Source organism: Lonchura striata, chromosome 10, assembly GCF_046129695.1.
Source record: "Lonchura striata isolate bLonStr1 chromosome 10, bLonStr1.mat, whole genome shotgun sequence".
NCBI lineage: Eukaryota > Metazoa > Chordata > Aves > Passeriformes > Estrildidae > Lonchura > Lonchura striata.
Window position 1 is genome coordinate 6,902,963 of NC_134612.1, and position 13,353 is coordinate 6,916,315.

At 39.5% G+C, this 13,353-nt stretch overlaps 1 protein-coding gene across 6 annotated transcripts in view; it reads right to left on the reverse strand.

The window, feature by feature from the left end:
• The window catches only part of STAG1 (STAG1 cohesin complex component), a 167,035-nt gene that overhangs the window by 58,846 nt on the left and 94,836 nt on the right, over positions 1-13,353 (reverse strand). For all 6 annotated transcript variants that reach the window (XM_021537159.2, XM_021537156.3, XM_021537161.2 and 3 more), the window contains 3 exons: positions 10,341-10,545; positions 7,539-7,690; positions 3,430-3,503 (listed from right to left, as the gene is read on the reverse strand). In XM_021537159.2, the coding sequence (XP_021392834.1) occupies positions 3,430-3,503; positions 7,539-7,690; positions 10,341-10,545 (431 nt within the window). The remainder of the gene's footprint in view (positions 1-3,429; positions 3,504-7,538; positions 7,691-10,340; positions 10,546-13,353) is intronic.

The following is a 13,353-nucleotide window of genomic DNA, read 5'->3' on the forward strand; positions in this document are numbered from 1 at the left end:
AAAAGCATGAGTTCAGAGCCAACTTCCAAAAGTTCTGGTGAATGCTTACTGCATATCCCCCTCATGGGAGGGGCTGCACACAGCACTTCCACTCCTAAATGTTTCTGTGCACAGTGGCTATTTAAATATCTATTCCAATAACCTGTTACTAGGCTGAATATCCAGTGCTCCTGCCAGGCCAAGGAATTAATTGTTTGAAGGTATGACATGGATTCTGAGATGCAGCTTTATGGATCTCTGACTCCAGTGCTTCTCAAAGAGTTCCTGTCCCAGCACCTTTGCCTGAATGAAGTATAAGGCACAGCTCTGCAGGGAAGGGAGCAGTGTGTGCTTTTAAACTTCATAGAAAGGTCAAACTCACATAAATTAAATGATGCAACTTTTTGCCTTCTCTTTTTTTTTATGCCTATAAGTGACACCAGTAATTTCTGTCTGTTTTTTCAAACATACCTAATCCATTTCCTTATCACCTAAAAAATAAGTACATTTTGCCTCCTTAGGATAAAACATTTAGGGTGCAGGGAGAAGGATTTTACTCTGGTCTGGTTTAGATTTTATTTCCCTGTGCTGACTGGTTTGTGCTTCCTCACAAAACTGCCATCCAATAACCCCTTCTTCCTTTTTGCCATGTCTTGTTTCCCACAGTGGAATTCCCATATCAGCATAAGCCTATTTATTCTGTATTAGGCAAAGGAACACCTTGGAAGGAGACAGAAGCATCTTCTCCATAAAAATGGCAATGCCATCTAGATTTGGCAAGGTTTACCTTATTTGCCAGTACTGACAAAACATTACCTCGGGACAGGCTCATGCCCTGCATAAATTCTCACACCCACTGTGTCCATCAGTGTGAGGATTATTCTGGTCTGCCATAAGCTAAAACTGTAACAGTTCTGTTTTTCTGGACAGTCATACCTGGAGGAAAATGTGTTTAAGTACTCAAAACAAAAAAGATACTATGAAATACGACAGGAATTTGAGATCTCTCAATCTTGCCCTCTGAAAGGGGAATGTGTCTGGACACACAGTGCTAAGTCCTGTGCAGGGAAAGAGCCAAACCAAAACTCTGACACCTTGATTAAGATAATGGTTTAGAGGGGTGAACATTTTATAATACTCATTACATCTGAGCAGTGGTGTGGCAATTATCTCAGATTCAGTTATCTCTGATATGAGATACAACTAAAATGCAGAAATAGACCTCACCTCTTTTTTTTTTTTTTTTTTTTATAGAAACTTAGTGAGAACAAATGGCTGAGGAAGGAGAAAAAGCAACATGCAGTGAGGTGGGAACATTTCCTGCATGATTACTTAGAATACTCAATTTTTGACCAAATCTGCTGTTCACACAAGACTAGCATTATAGCAAGAAAATTATTTAGCTATTTCTGCAATTTTTTCCCTTGATGAGAGAAGTGAAGACTGAATCTTTCAGTAAATTGGAAGCTAATCAACAGAAAGAAGATGTAATCTCACTGCAACACTTGTCAGAAGACACATTCTGAATGAAACACTTTTGGGAGTTTTGTTTAGGTCAAAGAGTTGTTATTTAAGACACAAAGGTCACTAAGCGCATGAATCACTGTGGCCAAGTTTGAATCATATTAAAGGACAGGACTTATTCTCTGGAAATAATTAAAATAACGTTCTTTAGAAATTATCACCACTTGTGCATGGTTGAAGGCCTGTAAAATCATGTGAAGTTTATAAATAATTTTAACTATTTGAGAAAAGGAAGGTTCAAGAAACTAAGAAGTTATGAAAGCAGATAATAGTTTACAATCCTTTACATTTTATTCCCCCTGGGCTTTTTTGTCAATTAACTGGGTTTCACACAGACATTTTCCCCCCCTCTGTTTTCTCATCCTGCTGTGAGTGCAGGAGTGTCACTCTGGGCTCTCTGTTGTGTACCATGTTGTAAGAGACTCTTTGGGGGTCCCCAAAAGGTCAGGGATGGCTAGTGTTCACACAGGTGGCTCTGGGGGCAGAGTGGCAACAGGTTCCTCCTGACCCCTCTGAATAGCGGCTCAAGTGGTGCCACCACCTGTCTGATTTCAGTCAATTCCCCACTGGTCTAACACGGCCACCCATGGGCACCTTTTTCCAGGACATGGACTGAGTTTATTAATTTGGTCTCTCCTTTTTTACAGTAACATCAGCAAAATCAGGTCTTTACTGGTGGTGGCAGGAGGCATGAAAAGAAACTTTTTTACAAAAGGAGGATCTCAAAAGAGAAAGCAAAATCACCAGAATGCAAACCACCAAAAGGCTGAGTCTTTTTCCAATCCCACACATGAGCAGGAACTACCAAGAGGATATTTTAAAGCAATGTTTTGCTTGAAATAATACACTAAGTTCTGAAGAGATAAAAATGGAAACACTCTTAGAATTTAATTTCTTCAGCTTTTTTTATCTATGCCATCATGAAAGCTGCTCTTCTTACAAAATGGTGTGAGTGCTACACTGATCTAGTACACTCATGTACCTGCTGGCTCTGCATACCCATCTCCCTGCTGCCAAGCTGCTCAAGGCTTCCTGACCATAAACCAGGAACTTCTTCCCACACTCGGCTACTGAGGAGACACTTTCTAACCCCACTGTGCAGCTCACACTCACACATTTGTCAGCATGAGCACCTCCCTGTTTCCTGTGTGCTTTTGTCCAAATTACAATCTAAACTATGGGTTCCTCTTCACCTTCTAACCCTCTTCTCATACACCCTTTTTTGCCAGTTTCCTAGAAGATTCAATAAATTATAACCCTTTAAAACAGAACTGAAATCTGAGAGGTTAATTGCATAGTTTGGTACCCTGGAATTTTATCTTTTGATTTCAACAAGTCAATTAACATTTAAAGAGTTGGTTGCACCAAGGTGATGCAGATGCTCTGAGGCATCTTTTGACGCACAACAACCCTAAATCTATTTTAAAAGACTGTTGCTCTCTGGTAAATCATATTCCAAATTTCCTGTTTACACCCAAGACATGCAAAAGGAAATACAGGCTGAAGGACAACTGCTATCCTATGATACACAGTAATTATTTGATTATTCTTAAGATATGTCATTTTCGTGCTTTCAACATGGACAATTTTTCTTTTCAAAATGCAAAGATTCAAAACCCATGTCTCCCACAACCCTTTAAAGCTATCTACTGAATCAAAATAAAGTTGTGTGGATGGGTCTATTGAGTAATTATTATTAGTAATATTCAGTAAAGATATTTTGTAAAAATATTTTCTAAATTATTGTAAATTATTGAGTAATTAATTACAATTTGTATATTCTTCCATAACTTCAAAGTGTCTTTAACAGTGATCCTGCAGCATCTAGAATATTACATGAGAAGAAAATCAACCCAGAAACTGCCCTGGACTTTCCTTATGGACACACTTTGTTAGCAGAGCCTACTGGAACATACAATTTCTTACCGGTATCTATGAACAAATATACCCTTAAAAATAGAGTTCATCATATTTTCGATTTCATCTTGGTTTTCTTGTAGCTGTAAAAAAGAAAACATAAAATAAATAAAAGATCATTGCTTACTATAATTTGGTATTCTACAATTCCCTGTTGGGAAACCTTAGACCACCTTGGAAGAGCACTTGTGGATAAATTTACAATTTCTGCTTTTCCAGCACATGCCTATACTGTGTGCATATACATACAATTATTTACATTATATATGCAATATCTTAATGGAAGAAAATTAACATTCACTACAAACATCAATTTAGTCTAATTAATTATTTAATCATAAACTTTTGCTACTGAAAATGAGACAAGTAGAGACAATGTGTGGAGTAATTTCAGCAGTGCTGTGTTCACAGGGAAACAGGGCTGAATGAATGACGGCTGCAGAAACAAGGCTGGTTACAGATTAGTTTGATAAAATTTATGTTCTATTTAAAAAAAAGGAGTTGAAGACGTTCTCAATCTTAAGTAAAAGACTGTCAGTTGCTTGAACTTCAGCACCCACAATAACTGGGTTTCAGAAATAGGAAGATTTCCAGGACCAGAGCACATCTGACATCCAAGTCTTAGCCCATAAGAAACCAAACCCACTTCCAAATGAAAAGCTATTATGAGCATGCTTTTATAAATAAGAACACTTTAAAAAAAAAATCTTTTCACTTCCTGGGTAATATGAGCACATTTTGCAAGTACTATGGGAAGCTTACCTTGTGTCAATTTAAATTTTAACACAACTTGGAATTCATACTGTCAGATCTTGTACTAAACTAAGTATAACTTAAATCACAAGAATGCATCTTTGTTAATAAGATAACACACCAATTTTATCCTATCAGCTTTTGGAGCAGCCATCATTATTCCATCAAGGTGTCCATTACAGTCCAAGTATAGCACCACAATGTGGGAATGTAAATTTGCCCACACTCTCACAGTAGGAAAACCACAACAGAGCCTTGCTAGTGTAATGCACATATGCATAAAATAATTAAATCTGTATAATTATGGATGTATATATTTAACAGATAAAAGGTTTTAAAGCCAGAAGCAAAATTGTGATCAGCTGGTTTGGCCTCCTGCATGGCATGAGCTCTGAAACACTTTCACCTAAGGGCTTCTATTTTTCAGCCTAATATTTCTACTGTATCTTCCAGGTACGAGCTGAAGTACCTTCAGAACTCAGGGAATGAAGCCTCCCAGTTCACTAAAGCATAAGGAGGTGCTGTCTTCATTTTGCATGTGGAGAAACCAAGGCATTGAGGGCTCTTGACTAAATTGTCAAAAGGCTGCCAAAGAAACTAATTTCACAGTAAAAGGAATTATGTACAAAGGGAAGAGCTGGGTCCACACCAGCTCTGCACACATGAACCAAGCATATTTAGACATGGCCTCTGGGAAAAGCACTATTTGCAGCATCAACTCAACCCAAACAGGCACAGACTAAATGCTTGTTTGAGAATTCATAACCCAAAGGGGACTGCCAGTTCCCAATCACTCCTCAGCTGGATGACTCCACAGGCTACAGACAGGGAAATATCCACAGCAACATGGAGGTAGAGACAGCCTAGCACAGGCTGTGCAATAAAATGAAGATGAGAATTAAAGAGGCCTCTGGTAGCTACCAGAGCTCACAGAGAACTCGGGAAATGATTTCTTGGCATAAAACCATACCACAGAAGACAGGTAGGAGAGGATGGACTTTCTGAGCCATGAGAAAGTTGAGATTCTGAAAAAAGTGTACTTGGACATTTCTCATGGTAGAGGCTAAGCAGCATAGATGAAGGGACAGAACAGATGGCTTCCTCTCTCTTCTTCTGCACAGACTTTACAGTTCAGTATAAACATGATAAATTATCATCTGGTACAGGTATCCAGGTGCTGGGGCACAGATGGTGTGGAAGCAGAATCAGAGATTCAGTAGGTCCATGTGAGATCCCTTTTACCTAACGTTTAAAAGCTATAATTCTCAAATGTATTTTAGATTCAGTAATGAATTTTCTCTGAAACTCTAACTGCTTTCTGCAGTTTCAAGTTTTTTAAATCATGCACTTGAATCTAAGTGCTTAACTTCAAGTATCTCGAGAGAGCATCTGTATCTTGGGATTCCTCCTTTTACCAATGCAAAAATTATTTAACACTCCCCCTCTTAAACAAGAGGTAAAAAATGAGGGAAACATTCTCTTGCTGACTCTGCAAGCAGGTTTGGAAGCTCAAAAAGACAGTAGGACAAACACAAAATTTGAATTATTGCTGGCAGATACTAAAAAGACAACTTTCTCTGCTTTGCAGCATATTGCTACATAAATAATCCACTTGAGTTGAAAATCTCATTGCTAAGACAGAGCTCCATGCATGGCTCTCCCACCAGTCTTGCATATGATGGCCTGAGAATAAAACAATTCAGGAAGTGCTCCATCTCCTCTGCTTCAGACTAACCTGCCACACTCAGCTGGTAAACTGTCCCTCTATCAGCTCATGAAGACCAACACATGCATGTGTGTGTATGTGCTCAGGAGGGGTTGTTAGGATGGCACTTCATCAAAGAATCAACTGAGTAAGAGCCAGCACAGAATGCCACTGTCAATTCAGTGTATTTAAACACTGGGAATACACAGTATTATGTCAGGAATTCTTCCACAGAGCATTAAGTAATCTAATCCTAACAGATCTCTTCTGCCCAGGTGACCCTGGTGTGCTTAAACCCCATGGACATACTCAATCTGGATATTCCCAGGCAATGCCTTGCTCAGCTGTCATGAGCAGTAAGATGAGTGCCCCCTGAACACACAGAGCCAAAGGTAAGGACTAAGAAGTGCTCTTTCTCCTGTCAAGGCTCCCCAGCCTGGGCATCCTTGCTACAGCTCCCCAGAGTGAGGATGTCCTGCTGCTCTGAAAAAGTGACTGGAGGAACAGGCACAGAGGCACCAGCTCAAGGTCATCAGTGCAATTAGTGCCTTTGTTCTCTGCAAATTCAAAGCTCAAACAACGAATATGGAATACAAGAATACAAACTCTGTTCCAGCTATTTTGCTTTTAAAAATGCTTAAGAACTCACATTCAATTTAGTATTTAATTAAAAATGTTTCTCTCACAGTTTTGGAAGGAGAGATTGTTCTTGCATTGTACCTTAATACATGCTTTTTAAGAAGTATGAAAACCAAATAAAGTTGTGCTACAGATCACAGGGGTAAAATAGAAACACATAATTGTAATTATCCCCAAAGACTACAAAGTCAAGCAATTCTGAGTCAAAGTTACCTAAGGAATTCAGGGTGCTCACAGGCAAAACACCCAGGCATCTTTAATGGCCAGAGTAAAACAGTGGTGGAGAAAATTCAAAACTAATATATTAAAAATAATAAATTTAAATCTAAGCCATACAAACTTTGATTTTTCAATTTCTCTTACGAGTTTTACTTGGTTTCTTTATACGTTATATTTGTTTGGATGTATGTGTATTAATTTTCTACTTGTCCTCTTTAAATTTAAGTATATCTCTGAAACTGAAATTTCCTGTGATATAATATTTTATTTAGGGATAATTACAGCAACCATCTAATGGTTTTTCTCACCTAATGCAATGCCAGGCTGGCAGTTACTAAGGGCAACTTTAACATCTCCCTAGCTCCTTCTCCCTGAGAACAAGTACTATAGCCTCAACTCCACAGTTTTCCTGAAAGCAGCTAAAAAAGAAGTAGTAATGAGACACTGTGGAATAACTGCAGTGATCAAGGGGAAAACTGGGCAGTGCAGGGAGGGAATGTGTGATCCTCTTGTTAGAATATTTCTGCATCACCAGAACAGTGACTGCTTACAGCTTGAGACTTCCTGCCTGATCATTCATAGAAGCTTGAGAACAGAATTCTCCTTTGCGCGCAAAACAGCACCACAAACTCAACTGAATGTGGCAGTACAGGATTTAAGTAGTCTGCTTGAGATCACACAAACACCACTGCAGAACTAACTTCTTTCTCACTGTGGTACTCAAGTCACAAACCACCCTGGGCTTTCTGTTGGAGGGAATGCATATGAACCAGTAAAAAAAAAAAATTGTCTTTTCACTTGCCTCTTTTCTTTTCTGAAGCAGCAGCTCCAATCTTTCATTTGCTCTTTTGCCAATCATTTTGTTTCTCTCAGCTTCATACTGCCTCTGTGTATTGTCCTGATGAATGCTCAGGTTTAAGGCAACATTCACAAGAGCAGTCATAAGCTTCATAGCTGCAAAGGCACAAGACAGATTATGACTCTTTACCTGTAGTCAGAGCTCAGAAAATATTTCCTCAGCAGATCCATACTCACAGCAAAAAGCCTCTCAACCCTGGCACAGCCATCTGGATAGGCACTTCCATGCAGGCAATACCCAGGTGACTGGCCCATGGTCAGAAAGCAGAGTCTATATCTCACACTGAGCTGCAGGCAGTGCTCCTTGCTGTCTTCTCCAGACAAGCTCTGAGTGTACCAGGGAGCCAGAACCTGAGCATGCAGCATCAGGGCACCATGAAGGCAGCTGCTGGGGAGCTACAGCCATTTCTGCACAGAAGAGTGCCAGCAGAGATGGCTTCATACTAAGGGTGACCTTAACCAATGGCTGCTGAGGATGGCTCAGTTCACAAGGGACCACAGCACAGCTTCTCTGAATGTAGGTCTGACACTGCTCTAAAGTCAGCTGTACAGCCATATAAAAATGCAATTTTTATTTTCACACATACTGGATATGATAGTGTTCGTGTCTGCTTTTTGGTACTAAAATTTATTTTTACAACAAACATTAATAAGGGTCTTCCCCAAGTTCTGTGTGGTTGCATAGTGCAACACACTTTACAATACTAAAAAAAATAATTCAACAAACTATCACATCCTCTCTGCACGCTTCTCTAAAAGCAACCACACAAATGGAGAAGTGAGGTTGCCTTGGATTGATTTACACTGCTATAGCTCAAAACTGGGAACCTACAGGTACTTCTTCCTACAGTGAATAATCTCTCATTCCAACTGACTAGCATAGATGAAAACTGAAAACAAAGACCTACAAACATTCCTTCAAGACAGTCTATAAGCAGATTTTCAAAAACTTGATCAAGACTGAGCTCCATGGCATCATGTTGACCTCTGCTCTTTGGGACTGCAACCCAATTAAATGTGCTAAAAACAACTTGAAGGAAATTTGTATAATCAAAGCAAAGCCTCAAGCTTGCTACAGCAAGCAAATAAATAAAAAAATGCCATGTATTATCACTGGCAAATGTTGAGATCTTTGGCAGCTCCCATCCATGATGCAATGTTAGATAAACGTGTCATTAATACAAGAAGTCAACAGTGGCTGAAATAACTGAAGTCAGTTGTGATGAACATCAGCTTTAGCATCAGCTTATTCTTGCTGCAAGCTTCTAGTTACAGAATCCATTCCAAACAGTGGAAATTCTTTATTCTACAGAGCACAGGTCTTGGGAAATAACTGTTGTTAAGTGCTTGTGTTTCCTGTCTTTTAATCAAGCCCTGCATACTTCCCAAACATCTGACCTATGCAGGGATGGACCAAGCAATCTCAGGAACCGGAGTGCAAACCTCACTCCATAAACTCTTCCCTAGGAACTAATCAACCACAGTCTGAGCAAACAGCAAATCAAAACCACCCAGAACTGCAGACAGCATCAGAAAGAAGGGAATATAGTTTAAATAACAAGCATGGATTTCCAGCAGGTTATCTAGGCTCAAAGAGCGCTCACCTTGGCATACTGAATTTGAAGAGGAAACTCCAAACCTGGAAGCTAAGCCTGCATAGTTCATGGTTTTACCATCCCATTGCTAATTATGGTGAAGAACACAATGGAATGTGTTTCCAAAGGAGTTCAGTCACTGTGAGTTGAAGGGCTTGGGTTTCAGTTTTAAAATCAAAATCCACTCAAATCTAGAGTTGTTTTTTCAATATCACTGGAAATTTGCCTCTTTCTTTGATTCATAACAAGAGATGAAATTTTAAATAAATTCTGACTGTATTTGTTTAACACTGGGTATTGGTACACTTGAAACTGAAAAAATGTCTTGAAGGCTGATTGTGGAAAGATTAAATAGTAATAAATACTGGCCACAGAAACCCTCAGATTATGACAAATATCTGCTCTAAGAGTTTCAAATATCTGGTATGATCTATGAACCTTGCAATACAATCGATTATCATCTGACAGGACCAGCTGTAGACATCTACATCCAAGCCAGCCACCCTGGTAGTGCTTTGTAACTGAAAAAAACAGTTCCTTGTGGAGAGCAATTCATCCCTCTTAGAGAAGACATCTCATACAGGTGTGATGAAATACACAGGGAAAGCCCATTTCTATCTAATGATACAACCAGGGCTTTCCTTCAGTGAGGCAGCTGCACTTGAAGGCGGTGTGGCTGCAGGCAGAATACAGCGAGCCCTACAACAATGGCCCAGTAATCCCAAACTTTATGCTTCTCCAGAAGCACAAAATATCTTTTCTGGTGAATGGAAACTCTTTGATAATACAACTATCCTGACACTTCTTCAGAATAAATTTATACTCTAAAATATATAATTACTCCAACATTCTGTACAACAAGTGAACAATTAATAACAAAATATAAGACATAAGCACACCACTTGTGATTATCAGGATTCACTGGAGGCCCTGGGGATGACAGGAATCCCTAAGTGCCTCAGCACACTACTTTGCAAATAAAAAAGGAGTATTTTAAGTATAGTTGTACCGATGTGGTACTTGGATTTGATGAAGCTTCCCACAGTTTTAATGTTGGTCAGGGTCCACCTCAATCCAAATTACAAGTACTCCTGGCAGTGGATAAGCAGTAGCAAGTTGTGTGACAGAGCCCTGCTGGGCAGCTCACTCACCGGCCAGCGTGCTGGTGTGCCGGAAGGCGCGGACCTGCGAGTCGGAGAGGCCGGTGAGCAGCGAGATCACCGTGTCCATCATGTACTCGTCGTAGATGATGCTGTACTGGCACTGCCGGATCAGCACCCCGATGAACTCGCAGAAGTTGGAACGGAACTTCTTCCACTGAGGGCCAGGCATGGTCAGGGGATAATCACCACTGTCCTGCAGAACAACAGAAGAAAAAAAAAAATCAAGTATTATTAAAGGTCTTTCCATTTGATTTATTTTAATGCTGGTGTAGCCACTATGGTCTATGGTTCTAAAATAAACATCATCTTGTTCCTTCAAGCCAAAGGAAAATAATAAAAACAACACATTATTCTTCAATAAACATGGAGGCTCATTGGCATGAATCCACTTTTGTAAAGATATCATTGTAACTGTTTGCAGTATTGGCTCCATAGAGTCCAAAATAAGTATCAAGCTTCAATTCTATTCCTAGTATCCTTGGTTAGGAAGTGGGAGTAAAGGATGAGACAGGAATATTTCAAAGTATTTAAGGTCAAAACTTAAAAAAAGGCTTGTGTGATGGACAGTTTGTGTCATTCTCCATCCCCACTTCAAGTTTAATAGTCTAATCAGCTGGCTGCCCCTCCCCCCAAACTTTGCTTTGCTTGAGCTTACAGTTGAGTATGGTTTACTCAAGCTTACAGTTTCCTTATCAGAAAGCAAGCACCACCCTGTTTTATCTTGTAAATGAAGCCTTTTTCTAGTGGTAAAACTTGCCTTCTAATAGCAGTAATGAAGTTTTACTACAGATTCATACACTTCATCTTCAGAATATTATTACAAGACTGGACTAGGCATGTTCATTTAATGCCTCTGCAGGTCTGCTCTTACTACCTTCACTGCATTACAGAGGGACTGTTCCTCCACAATCAGAAAATGCTTTTTCCCCCCTCAGTGAAAAAGCCTGAGTATAAATCTCCCTGACCACTTGATTTGCAAGCCAATTCCAGAGTATCCAAAACATCAAGGCAGTAATGCTCCACCCTGAATCTCTCAGCCAGCATAAGAAGTCAGTAGTACCAAAGTTACATCCATTTGTATACATTTCTTTGTGGTTTTCTGAAAATCACACACTTTCCTTCTAAGGACTTATCACCCAGACTGAAACACACAGAGGCAGCAATGTCAGCACAGAGGAGCTGCAATCAAACAACTTTGAATCTGAGCTTCATAAACAACATTCCCCTACAGAAAACCCTTTAGCCATCACATTTAACCAAATCACACCCATTTCAACCACACCAAAATGACCTAAAGGATCTCTACATGTGAACTTTGGTATATAACATATGCTTCCTTGAGGTGTGTGTATATGCAGAGTTTTGGAACAGATCCTCATAATCTGAAGTGCTGTGTGTAACTACTCACCTCTGTGTGGTGTATTTTTAACCTACAAGTACCTATCAGACAACTCTTTTGAAAAGCCTATGAAGACTACCATGAACACTTCATGGCTGAAATGAGAAGAATAAACTTACAATAAAGTCACTTCATGGATCTTCTATTCTTGAATACCAATAAAAATGGGATATATTAGTGATGCTGACACAACACTTGATGGCCCAGTGCCTAGAAAATTCTAAGTAAACCCAAGTTTTTGTTCACCTGCCAGCTCTAGCACAAAAATTATGAAGGAATTCATCTACAACACACCTGCACTCCTAAGCCAAGCAGCCAAACAATGCAGCCAATGGATGTCCATAGAATTCCCTGTCCCAAAGTGAACTTTGTGAACAAAGTTATTTCCATCATTTACATCCTGCACAAGCATTTCTCCACTCATGAGGAGGAAAATCAATACTTCAATCCCTGCCATAAATGAAAAATTCAGGCCTGCAGCCAACTAATTCCTAAAGCACTCATGGAACAATGGGAAGTCTGGGATTTCTGGGGTACTGAGGGAGCTATTACAGGTGCCAACAGTTTATTCCAGACTTCAAAATATTCATTGGGTTGCTAAGCCCCACAATTCTTTCACAAATCCATTCAAATATTAAGGCAGAAGCTAGAACAAACTGTTTTTTAGAACTATAGATGTTCTGAAAAGTTTTAGGCAATGGAGAAAGAAAGGCTATTTACCAGTAACTGCAACTTTTTTAGAGATGTTGCTTTCAAGTACATTCATAGGAAGAGGTTTTTTCCTCCTGTGAGAAAAAACTTTAACAGTTTTTAAAAAGGTTTTTTTGAAAAACACTCCTTCATCAACTATGGGACAATCATCCAACAAAAGGAGCACCCCTATGGCTGTAGTCAGGAATTAACTGAAACATTTTGCTGTTCAAGACTGTGGCAGAGAAGGAAATTGTGTATGAATACATCCTGAAAAAGAGCATTTCTTGTATTTATTGTTTTCCTACTTAAATTTCTGAATCACAGCCATGGCATTCATTTAGAAGAGGTCAGGGATACTGCTGCCCTACAGAAATTCCTGCTCCAGCTTTAGTTTTCCTCACTAAACAAAACGAACCCTCAAAATATTCAGCTTTTTATACAACAAAATCAAAGAAAACACAGTTCAAAAATCTCAAAGCTAAAAAGCATTCACCATTAGGAACACTTTTATTTTGACAGAAGATACCTGGTCTGAATGGTAATTTACTCGTTTCAAACAAAATGCTTAGATCTTTTGAAAGAGTATTACTTTCTGCATCACTGTTCCAAAATGGTAATTTTCATGTCAAGTTCCTATTTGGTTTAAATTGCCATTTAAAATGCACAAAACATTAATTTGCACAGAGAAAACAGAGCAGAATGCTGTAATCCTGTCTCATGAATCTGATGTGTCAAGAATCTTTGTTGTACAACGGCGCTCCCAAGAGCTGAAGTTCAGCACCCAGAATGCCACCACTGCTGTTGGTGGGATGAGGGCTCTCCAGCTCCTCTTCCTGCCTGCTCTGATGAACCTCTCTCTGCCCTGTTACTCTGCATCCAACAGCTGAAGTTGCTGCTTTGCTTGTCAGT